Source organism: Cricetulus griseus, chromosome 2, assembly GCF_003668045.3.
Source record: "Cricetulus griseus strain 17A/GY chromosome 2, alternate assembly CriGri-PICRH-1.0, whole genome shotgun sequence".
Taxonomy (NCBI): domain Eukaryota; kingdom Metazoa; phylum Chordata; class Mammalia; order Rodentia; family Cricetidae; genus Cricetulus; species Cricetulus griseus.
In genome coordinates, this window is record NC_048595.1 from 361,094,147 (window position 1) to 361,107,115 (window position 12,969).

At 40.6% G+C, this 12,969-nt stretch overlaps 1 protein-coding gene across 2 annotated transcripts in view; it reads left to right on the forward strand.

Moving 5' to 3' along the window:
* Ctnnd2 (catenin delta 2) overlaps positions 1–12,969 on the forward strand; it is a 654,324-nt gene that overhangs the window by 540,185 nt on the left and 101,170 nt on the right. For both annotated transcript variants that reach the window (XM_035439156.1, XM_035439157.1), the window contains one exon: positions 12,660–12,833. In XM_035439156.1, coding sequence (XP_035295047.1) covers positions 12,660–12,833 — 174 coding nt within the window. The remainder of the gene's footprint in view (positions 1–12,659; positions 12,834–12,969) is intronic.

The following is a 12,969-nucleotide window of genomic DNA, read 5'->3' on the forward strand; positions in this document are numbered from 1 at the left end:
TCCTGTAGGGCTTTGCACAAGGGGATGAGGCCACCGTTCAGAAACAGGAGTGAAGGAGCCTACAGGAATTAGGGTAGGATCAGGGCCCAGTTTATCACTTTTACAAGGGTATAGGAGGCTGAGAAATGCAGTTGTCCCAAGGGCTCTGTAGGACAAAGCATAGTTGTCTTCTCTGGTTCCAGAACAGCAAACTACCTTCTGCCTGGAAATTCCCAAATTTTCCTAGAATCATCCAGGGAGTTCTACATATGTGGCTTCAAAGATGGCCAAAATATCATCTGACCCCAGGATCATTACGCCCCAAAGTCAGGAGTTGGTTCTGCCTTGCATTTGCTCTTAGCCGCCGTGTGTGCTGGACACATGCTCAGCCCCAGCCACACTGCCACTCCTCATACATGGGTTTTTAAGGAGTAGTTAGTGGTTTGAAGAAAATACATAATACAAGCTTTAAAAAGCAGTAGAAGACATTATGTATACAAATATACGTACATAGATAACGAAGATACAGATGAACCTTCCTCAATTTCATGATATGCATGTTGTATGAAAAATAAAATGTATGTGTGTGCAAAATATTCTAGAAAAATACAATGAGGTCCAAGGTTGACTGGCTCTGGTCACACTTAGCAATGTCATTTGAAAGTAATGTTCAAGCTAGGTACCTGTGGTACATACCTGTAATCCCAACCATTTCGAGTCTGAGGCAGGAGGATAGTCATGAGTTCAAATACAGCCTCGCCCACATTGTAACACCCTGTCTCTAAACAAAACCAAGATGTTGGGATATTGTTCAGCTGTAGAAAGTTTCCCAGGAGGCATAAGGCCCTGGATCAGATGCCCAATACTACAATATAATTATAATTCCAAAAGGTCCTGGGTAGTGAACTCCATGTATTACTATAAAAACGCACGACTCTTTCTGTTATATTTAAGATACCTCAGAGAAATGCAGAAAGGCCTATATAAAACCAAAGGGTTTGTATCCACAACAAAGATCTCCCACTACGGAGGAGCCAGATACTGACCAGGAAACCGAGTCATGACATCACAATTGGTTTAATGATGGCCCTGAAGCGTGCTGTTTTCTAGACATTGGCATCCACCCTTTAGTTTGGCTTTAGTGAGCCAGGTATGGTAGTGCGCTCCTTTAACCACAGCACTTGGGAGGCAGAGGCAAGTGGGTCTCTGTGTTTGACGCCAGCCTGGTCTACACATCACCTTCCCGGCCCGCCAAGGCTGCATAGTGATATATAGTCTAAAACAATAAAAAAAAAGCATTTGCATTTTAAACATTAGAAGAACCTGTGCCATTCTGCAAGTCAGATTTAGTTATAAAATCTCAGAAATGTTTTCTTTTATTTCCTTGATAGGGGTAATTCAGGGAAATGTACATTACCCCTATGGAGGTATGTCACATTTTTTATTTCATTTAATTAAGTGGTTGCAATGGAAACATAGCTGAACTGTCGACCTGAGAACAGACCTATGTGGAAAGTGTGTGCTTTGCCCTCTCTTGTGAAAGCTCTTGTCAGCTGACTCTGCTCAGAGTCTGTTGTTGAACCACAAAGCTGGTAGTTCCTGGTGTCGCTTTCTGGATAAAACTTCCCAAAGTGACAGCCCATCAGGAGTCTCTCTGTCCCACAGTTCAGTTTTGTGATGACAATCTAGCCTCTCAGGGCAATGGGAAAACCTGAAAAAGTTGAAGACAAAATTAATAAATTTCCCCTTTTGTACAAAGGAGCTCTCTGGGGTTTGTTTTTCAACTTGGCATGTGGCCAAGGAACTGGTAACAGAACACTGATGGTTCTGCTCCATCATAGCTGAAGGGTCACACCACACTGTCCTACTATTGGCTGCAAGCCAAGCAGACCTAGGTCTCACTCAGTGTGAGCCTGACACCAGGAGAAAACTGCTGAGATAAAGCAAGCAAAACAACAGGGCACTCTAGAGCTCAGATCCCCTATCACCAGGAAGTGCTCCTCTCAAAGAGATGAAAGGTCAGGTATGTGTTCAAACGAGTGACAGGAAATTGATCAAATTCCAAACATGAATCTGACCCAGCATTTAAATAGAATAGATCTTCTCTTGTGATCATCTTCTATTGCATCCTTATCAATGTAAGAGATAATATATTGCTTTTTGTGGATGTCCTCCTTTGGCTATAGATGCTAAATATTTAGGTTAGTGAAAAGTTTCCTCTGTGAAACTCTCCTTGGGATCCCACTATTTCACTGGGAAAATAATTCCTCATAACCAAATCAAACCTCAGCTCCACACTTGCAAACCAACCCCGTGTAAAAATGCCCACTGGTCCCTAATCTCCTCCATCTCTTTATTTAGTTAGACTCCTCTCATAGTCTCTAGTTGGACATGTCAGTGAGTCCTGCAGAGGATGGACAGGAGATCTGTGTGGATCTTATTCCCATATGTGACTTTCATCTAACACCTGGCACCAGTTCTACTATATAGCCATCAATTGTGGCCTCTGGTGCCTCTAGGACTTGCTGGGGTCTTGGTTTTAAGTGGGTGTTCACAGCCAGGATTTGTCCAGACTCATTTTTTTCTTTCCTGAAGAGATTTTGTATCCATGTGGCTGTGAGACAGCATTCGCACGATCTTCTCCTTCCTGGGTTTTCATCTCCACTGCATGATATCACATTGATAATCAACATCAGGAATTGTCAAGAAACCTAATCCAGTGCACATTCTACTTCTACATTATTGCCATGTAAGAGCTTAGAAGGTGTGGGCTGGGGAGATGACTTAGTCAATAAAATACTGAGTTCTCTCTCTAGAGTCCATGTTAAATAAGAAGCTGAGCATGGCAGTGTCTCCTTCCAATTCCAGCACTTGGGATGGGGAGATGGAATCCCTAGACTACATACATGTTCTTCCCGGGCAGAAAGACACTATCTTAAAAAAATTAAAAGATGGGTTGTGCCTTAAAAACAACACCTGAAGTTATTTATCCTCTGGTCTACATACATTTGCACACACACACCTGACACAGACATACAAACCCACCCACCCATCCCCACACACACTCACGTGCACATTTTAATACATACATATATACATGCATACATACATACATACCTTAGAATTGCATGCATGCAGTGAACATGTGTGTCAAATCATCCTTGCAAATGCTATTTTATATCATACTGGAATAAAGGAATATTTGGCCTCAAGGGATTAGCATAGCATTTTGAATGCTACCATGTACCCCATTACCTGCCACACTTTCTTGAATCCTTGCTATTTTAGTACTGGGCTTCAGTCTTTTGGAAGTCTACCCAGTCATGTGTATGATATTGGCCTGAGAATGAGACTCTGTTACTAAATAGCATGCAATATCTCAAGGCACAAATGTGAATGTACATCCAAAATGTTACACTTGAGATTTGAATTCACTTGACAGTGTTTCCTCTCAGACAAAACAAATGTTAATTATGAAAAGAAATCCAAATAGTTTCCACCTCTGCATACTGTATTGGCAGATGCAACCAACAACAGACAAAATACTCAGAAAAAAAATCTGTTCCAAACACATTCAGACTGTTACATTATTCCTGAAATAATACAGTATAGCCACTAGTACACATAATTTATACAATGTTATATACAATAATGATCTTGAGATGATTTATATGCACAGGTTATATGCAAACACTACATCATTTTTGTGTGGGAATTTGAGCATGGACTTTGCCATCCGCTGAGAGTCCTGGAACTGATACCACATCCAAACCACTAAGGGATGATTGTATATAGACCCATCATATGTAAATAGTATGTAGGCAAAGTAGAAACACACTACAAGAAGAAATAAGCATGTATACACAGTATCCTTGCCTGTGGGAACACAGTTTACAGTTCATACACCCATCGATTTGCATGTTTTCCATTCTGTATACATCCATAGCTTTGTTTAACCCTTCGGAGTACAATGATACTCTGTTGGTTGGGTGCAGACACATATGTTCGTCTAGTAAGTCTTCCCAACTGGTGCACACCACCACCCTATAGTTCTCAGGAGCAGATGCTATGTATCTTTAAGAGCTCTTACCTTTAGGATACTGAGCCCCCTCTTCCTGGTCCAAGAGCTCTTCACATTCACAGTCCATAAACAGAAACCCAGAAAAAAGGCAAGCGTCCCCTTCCCTCTGCACACATCACTGATCTCCAGGTGCCCTGTGCTTCATAGCAGCACCTCAGCTGCTGAGGACTCTGAAAAGTATAGGGCTTTCCCAGAACAGCCTGGATCCTCTCTAACATTCCCTTCAGCATCGTCTTAGTGAGCAAAAGCAATGGAGTATGAAGTAGATCCAGTGGGAGATCTCTCTGAGAGAAGTATCATTGTTCAAGTTGTGTAGCAATGCCTACACAATTTATTAGACCTTTTATTCATTTCATTGTTCATAAATTCTGCAAGGAATGCAGCCCCTTCTTACCTGCACTCAGGCAACCTCTCCTCTACCTGCCTTGGTTCATCTGTGATGGGGACAAGTGTAGGGAAAACCTACTGTTCTACTGCCACTTATGACCTGATATAGCATGGTCTGTCTCCTTCCTGGCAAACAGCCGTTCAGTCTGGGAAACAGAACAGCTAGTGAAAATTTCATCCTGGACTCATGCCATAGTGTGCTGACCCAAGCCTTATAGAAAATTTGGGTTGCTTCCAGATTTTCACGCATGTAAACTGTAGTAAACATCTGTGTAGTCAAATCTCACCTACCTCTTTAATCAATTCTTACCGATTTTTTCTCTTTCTTGAAACACCTAGACTAAATGAATGTCTTAAGGCTTTTGATACACAAACCAATATTTATATTTTTGCATGTGTATGGCACGATTGTGTTCAAATGTAAACATACATGTTTGTGTATGAGTGTGTATACACACACATGTGGAGGCCACAGATCCCTCAATTGCATGCCTCATATTTTTTGGTTGTGAGTCTAGCCTTTAACAGCTGAACTATCCCTCCACCCTAAATGCCTCATCTTTTTAAAGAAAGGCTTCTCGCTGAACCTATAGCTTAACCATTTGGCAAAGTCAATGGAGTCAGCCAACTCCAGACATCCTTTTGTTGTTGCCTCCCCATGTGTGGGGATTGCAAGTGGATGCCACTATGCCTGGCTTTTTTCAGTGCATGCTGGGTTTCCAAACTTAAGTTCTTGTGTTTGAACATTCTGAGTGAGTCCCCAGTGTTTGTCTGTGAGTGATAATTTAAATAGATGAATTTGGTTGTACATATATAACTACCTAGTGACTCTATCCTTTGTGGCACTGTTGGTGAGCTTAAGTTTCCATGTCTTAATGTCACAGTTGCCTTCTTCTTTCCAGACAATTTTCTTTTTTGTAATATTTTTATTAGTTCAAGTTACGAACAAGCTTGCTTCACATGTCAATCCCTTCTCCCTCTCCCTACCATTTCCCCCAACCCCCCACCTGTCCCCCACCCTATCTACCCTCCACTCCCCAGGCAGGGTAGGCCCTTGATGGGAGCTCCCCAAAGTCCACCACATCATCCTGGGCCAGGCCTAGGCCCTCCCCCATATGTCCAGGCTGAGAGTGCATCCCTTCACATGACAATTTTCTTTTTGGTTTTATTTTGCTGCTTAATACCACTTCCTTTCTAGCCATCTGCTGCTTTCTGTCACTTCTGCTGGTTGCAGCCTTGTCTCACTCCACTCTCACCCCACCATATGCTAGGATTGTCACGGAAACAACACGTTGCACATTCCCATGACAATTGGCAGCACAGTCCCACTGTTTCCATCCATACTTGAGATTCCTCTCCTTCTTCGTCACTGCTAATAGCACCTCAAGGGTGTGGTTTAAGTTCTGGGAGTTCACAGACTGAAAAACATGTCTGATTTAATTTACTTGGTTTTACCTTACTGCTCACTACTCCATACCATCAAGAGGGTTTCTTAGCCTATTGGACCAGGGTTTCCAGGTATAACACTGAAAACATTTTTGCAGTGGATAATTCTCTATGTTGGGTCTGTCCTGTGCAAAGTTAGTGTTTGTCAGCATCCCTAGGCTCTATCAGTAGATGCCAGTAGCTGTAACAACCAGCTGAAGCAACCAACTATAACAACCAAAACTCCTTCCAGACATGGCCAGCTGCCCCTTTGAAAGGGAAGACTCTCCAGTGAGCAAGCCCATCTGAGTGACCGAACAAATAACCAAGACAGCAGAGTTAGCAGAAAGATGTTAATGTGCCAGAAATGGTGCTTCTGCAGAGAGCAGATTTTGGTTTCCCTAGGCTAGGATGGGAAGCAGCAGGAGAAGAATTCAGGATAAACATAGTGCTGCTACAGTCCTCTCAAGATGTAGAAAAGGATACAAATGAATCCAGTAATGCTGAGCTGCCCTAGTAACACACCTTCCATCCTGAGGAATGTATGCCCAGCTCCAGTGTCTATCTCCAAAGATATCCCAGGATGCCTTTGTCCTGATACTTTGTAGCAAAAGCCTCCTATGGTAGTCTCCTTTTTGAAACAAGTGTGCAGTCTCTTCCCATTGTCTGCAAGCAGAGCCTGGAGACAATGTATTGTCTCACAAACACAGCTGACAAGCCTCGTCAACTCTGCCCAGTCTCAGCTATGCAAGCACTATGCTGTACAGTGCTTGCGGAAATCCACATGAATGAGCCTCCCTCACTTTTGGAATTCCTAAGAAACAACATGAAATATCCTTTCCCTTCTGGCTCACAGTTAGAGTTTTTAAATCCCCATCTCCACCATCTTTCTCCCACCACATCCCCATCCCCAAAAGGCTGGGAGCGGTCAAGAATATACCCTGAAAGCAAAAAAGTAATTTGTGCTGTTCAGTGCATGCCATACCACAACAGCAGTGGAGGAACTTGGGATTGGATTGTTACTTTTGGAGGCTTTTTATCCATCCTGCAGCCCAATTAAATCAAACCCGCTTGAGAAAACATTCTGCATACGAACTTAGTTTGTCTTCCTACATTTTACAACTTGTGACTTCCACGGGAAGGAAAAATGGGATCTTAAGTCAGACTGTTCCCCATTGCTGCAAATTCACTCCCTTTATCTTGCAGCAATTCCTGCCTCATTCATTCTTTAGTTCACTGGAATTCCTTTAGGTAGAGTTTGCCTGTGCATACATGATGCCTGTGGTTGCCCCTAACTGACCAAGAAATCTAGGAACTATGGATACATTCTGCTAGTGAGGCTGACCTATGCTGTCTGGGTTCCTAAGATACAACTCACCAAGAAAACATATTTTTCGAAGTATAATTTTAACTGGCTGAGACTAGAGTGAGGCTATGACACTTTAGGCAGAGGAAGCCAGTCTTCTGACATTTCTCCTTTGATGGGAATCCTTCTATGAGTGCAATAAGTGGTTTTTATTTGTTAGCAAGTCCTTGGTACATAGCGAGACCAGACAGGGAAGACACTGAGATCTGGTAAAGAAGAGCTGAAATCTCATCCTGTAGTTCTCCATATTCAGCATGATCTTTGGGATGTAATAAAGAGAATTATCCTGTGGGTCTTCATAGGACCCTGTTTGCAAAATCCTTTTGTAAATTATATTGACATCATCACCTGATTTTATTGGTTTCTGGTTTTTATCCCTGTTATGTCTTTCTCTTCCTATAAAGGACAAATAATTTCTATTTTCAATCCTCAACCTAACTGTAGTAGAAGCATTCTAAGTAGAATCCAAACCTGACAAGGAAACCAAAGAGAATTTTAATAGTTTCAACAATTGATAATTGTACATACTTTAGGGTACAGTATGATATTCTAGTCCACATAAGCAATTATAGTAATCACATCAGCACAGTTGACATACTCATCTCCCAAAGCGTATGCCATTTCTTGGTGTTGGTATTCAAACTCCTATCTACTAGCTATTTTAAAAGCATTTTTGAATACATTTGTTTTTTATTTTATTGAAAATAGATGTTTTTCATATAACGTATTCATACTCACTGTGTAGCTGAGGCTTCAGTTCCTGAGTGGGGGTTACAGGCATGCACCATCACACCAGCATTCCATGCCAGCATCTCATATACCACCATGCCAGCATCCCATGTACCAACGTCCCGTGAACTACCATGCCTCCCTGGTGCTCTCACTCTGTTTTGTCTTATTCCAGTTGTTTTTTTTTTTTGTTTTATCCTATTTTTTAATATTATTCTTTTGATGCCTATTTATTTTCCAATGAGAATCAGAAAGGGTGTGGATTCTGATGGGAGGGAAGATGGGCATCATGTCTACTAGCTAATTTGAAGTATAAAATTACTTCTTATTGATTACTGTTACAATGCTGTGTATAGAAAACTAGCAGTTACTCTTGCTACCCAGCAGCACCTGAGCATATATGACCCACCCACCAACATGTTGTCACATATCTGCAGCTATCTGATATTTGACAAAGATGCTAAAAATAAATACACACTGGTGAAAAATACAGCATCTTCAACAAATGGTTCTGGGAAAACTGGAGATTCACATGCATAAGAATGAAATTAAGACCCATATCTGTCACCCTAAACAAACATCAACCCCAAATATACCAGAGATCTTTATGATAAACCTGAAAGTGCTAGAAGAAGCATAAGCAGTACCCTACACAGTATAGGAATGATAAGAAATGGCATTCTGAATAGAACTCCACTTGTTCAGGAACTAAAGCCAATAATTAACAAATGGAACCTCATAAAACTAAAAACTTCTATACAGCAAAGAAGGCATTCCACCAAGTGAAGAGGAAGCCCACAAAGTGGGAGAGAATTCTCACAACTCTGAATCTGATAGGGGACTCATGCCCTGAATTAATAAATAAAAAAGAGAATCAAGAAAACAAATGATCAAATTTTAAAACTTGTGATACAGATCTGAACAGAGAATTCACAAAAGAAGAAATAAAGATATCTGTGAAAGTGTTCAGCATCCTTAGCAATTAGGGAAATATAAATTATAACTACTTTTTCATCTTGCCCTGGTCAAAATCGGTAAGTTCAAGAAAACGATGATTAGAAAGAGGAAATAGAGGGGAGAAATGATGTACATACAGTACTAATATTGGAAGGGTTTTTTTTAGTCCTTCTGTATATCACCATATGATATATTTGTAGCTGGTCCAGTTTGCAATCACAATGAATGATGGTCCTCCCTCCACACAGCTGTCATTATTTGCTTTCCATACGTAGAGTACACTGAGGGAAATGGGGCAGCAAGACCGTAAGAACCAGAAGACTAGGGCATCTGTCAACCATATACTTCAGGGATGTTATACTTATAAACAAGACCAACACCAGGTGACACGCCTGTGTGGATGGAAGAAGTCTCACAAGACCTCACCCCTAGATGAAGAGCTCCAGGCAATTAATGGCTATTGAGAGAGGAAGAATCTGTCTTCTCCAAGGACAGCCCTCTGATTAGTTATTTAATTCCAAGCTGTCATCCCTGAATACATACACATATGAGCAATACCAAATGAACTCAACAGGATGTATTCATCCATATATACTCAACAATAATCATTGAAGAAGGAAAGAGTCATAAATTTGAGAGAGAATTGGGGGACATGGGAGGAATTGGAGAGGGAAAAGATGTATAAATGATGTAAATACAGTGCTCATGTGTGAAATTCTAAAGAAAATAAAAATATTGTTTCTGCTGATATACCCTCGCTCTCTAGACCAGCAAGAGCTGCATGGAGCTGCTCCCAAGCAGCTGTGGAGGTGTCTACAGACCCGGGCATGTCCATCACAGCTAATCACCCTCCTTGAGTAATCTCAGAGAGAAGCTTATAAAGTGTTTTTAAGAGGTTGAGAACCACAACTTCAGAAGCACATAAATGCATATATATAGTTTCTGTGAATAGAATAGTTTCACCCACACACCTTCTTGATGTCGATTAGCTGGCTCAACAAGGTCACATCTATTGATGAAGTCCTTAAAGAAAGCTTCCAACTGGTTTTTAATGGAAAATTGATGCCTTCCCTTTGATTAACTCAATAAAAGTTTGGAGAAAGTGCCCAGATAAAGGTCAGTTACATTGACCGACTTTGAAATGGTTCTGATTCTTCGGTATTAACATATGTGGGTTTCATCAAGTCTGTGAAATAGCAAAGATTCCCCTTTGAACTCCAGCCCCAGGTCACCATCAAAGACTAACCACGTTCACATCAGTTGTTCTTTTATTTCCTCAGATTCCCTCTGAAGCTGTTAAGAAATGATTGTAATAAAAGGTATTTAAGGCTTGCAGAGATGACATGTCAAAGCAGAAGGAAATTGTCTAGTGATCTAATCATTTATCCTGCTTTACAGAGCAGAAGTTAGGAAAGGGAGAACAAGATGAATCCCAGCCAAAGAGAATGCAGCTGTCGTCCCTAAACACCTCAGCTGCCACACTCCAATGCAAGCATCTCAACACATCCTCCTTTCATGGGGGAGAGGCTGTCCCATTAGTTCTGCCACACTCCAAAGAAAGCATCCAACACATCTTCCTTCTGTGTGGGGTAGGGGAGGGCTGTCCCGTTATTTTTCTGACAGAGGCAAAGGGAGTCCAGGCTCAGCTGAAATTTCATATTCTGATTTATGTGGTTATCATTAGACTTTTAGAACTTGAAATGTTCTAAGAAATGACAGACTAAAAAATGAAACAAACAGCAGACACATGAAATCTTTGTCTGTCTCTTGTACTAGCAGATAGACTCGCTCTGCCCCACTGGGCTCTTGAGAAACCTATATTGTGCCTGCTCATCACTGGAGTAGACAAAGCTACAAAATGACTTCTTTTTCTCTGGTGCTGTCTTTGTCTTCATCACAACAAGCTGGTTTCAGATAACGAGCCAGGAGCAGTGTGGCAGGACTGAGTTACTTTCTTCCTAATATGTAAAAGGCATAGACTTCTGTGGGTGGCTGTTCACAGACGCAGAGGCATCTTGGAGTAGTCAAGAGGAGATTTTGATGAAAAGAACAAGAAGCCTCATACACTGAAGTGCCCTGATTATGAAGTTGAAATTGTGTGTCAAACTAATTAGGAATGACCTTTTATGGCTTAGCCACCATCCATCTGTGGGATGTCATTCACTGCCAAGCTGCAGCCTTGACTGAAACCAAGCTACAACATAATTGAGAGAAACAAGACAGGAGAGTTTTATCTTTAGCTTGGCAAATAATGAAAGTCTTGAAGCTATTGTGGCAGTTAAGTAATTTTGAAGTCTCTCTCACAACATTTCCATTTTTATGTAGCAAGGATACTAGGCAGGCCTGCATCTTCCTCTGGTGAAAACTTAAACAATGAACTTACTTTGATCTGAAAGATAGTATTATTTCAGGTTGGCTCACCTGTAGACATACCTACAAATAAGGTATATACAAGAATACTAAATATATTATCAACTGTGTTTATTTTGATGTAATTATTAAAGTACACAATAATCCAACTAGCTTAGCATCTCCACTCTAAATTTGAAAGGAATTATTTTGTCTATATTATCTCAGGATTAAATGCATTTTTTATATATCTTATTTTGACCTATACTCCCTCTCTTTGGTTTTCATAGAAGATAAGCTTGATGTGATCAAAGATAAGTATAATTATTTTAACGTTATTTTTTAAGAGTAAGAATGATACAAGATTGGATATGCAAAAAATATAATTGAATCATTTTATTCAAGCTTTTTGTGATTATTATGGGCTTTTATAATGCATTTTCTTGTGATAAAACATTAACCCCACACTTACCTTTACTTGCTTTGTTCTTTTAATTTTATTGTTACCATTTGCACAAGCAGCCACAGAGCTCGTGACTATCATTTTAATGGTGAACTGGTATTTCTTTGTGAACATAAGCCATACTTTTGAAGTTATATGCAGTTAGTTTTAATTACAAACTCTGTTAGTATTCATTATATTCAAGAGAAAGAAAATTTAACTATTAGGGTGGCTGTAAGATCTAAATTTGCTGCCTGCTGTAGTGGCATACACCTTTAATCTCAGAGCCAGGGGAACAGAGGTGGGCAGATCTCTATGAATTCAAGGCCAGCAAGGTCTACATAGTGAGCTCCAGACAGTCAGACTAAGTTTGCATATGGTACATGCTGATGTACATACTAATTGTAGCAATTTGCTCCACATTGTACACTTTTAAGTATTTGTTTGAAACAGCAATGGTAACCCACATCAAGCTCAAGACATATGGAAACTTACCAGAGTTGTGCAAAGGTTGTCACATTCAAACAAAAAAGAGAAAGTTGAGTTGAGTAGCTTGTAACCTCTGTGCAGTGTCTGCCATATGCCAATAATAAAATATGTGAACTTGATCTTGCCATTCTCCTGCTCCAAGATTATAGATTTCTGTTTCCTTCCTTGTTCTACCAATTATGTTGGACTATTTCCAAGAGCAGACCTCCTGCAAATGCTAGGTTCAGTCACTTCTGAACAGGCTCCAATCCCTCCACCCTTGATTAATAGTTATATCTCAAAAATAGCTCTCTGATTTTTTCAGTGGTCCCTAGAATACTGACCCTCTCAGCTTTGTTGGTTTTCACCAAATGCTATAATGCCTGCTTTGTGTTTACTTGTGATTTGTGTAGGAGGCAGTATCATGAGGCATAAAGATGTTAAAGATGCTTACTCTCTCATTTTTCTTTCACCAGTGGGATGGAGTAGGACCTCTTCCAGACTGTGCAGAACCACCAAAAGGGATCCAGATGCTGTGGCACCCATCCATAGTCAAACCCTACCTCACACTGCTCTCTGAATGCTCAAACCCAGACACGCTGGAAGGGGCAGCAGGCGCCCTGCAGAACTTGGCTGCAGGGAGCTGGAAGGTATGGCTAGTTCATTACAATACAAAAACAGTCTGGAATTATGAGCAAGCCTTAAAAATGGTACAAGTGTAGGTTTGAAAAAAATGCAATTCTAATAAATACTTTTAAAACATTAGAGAAAAGCCAATTATATTGA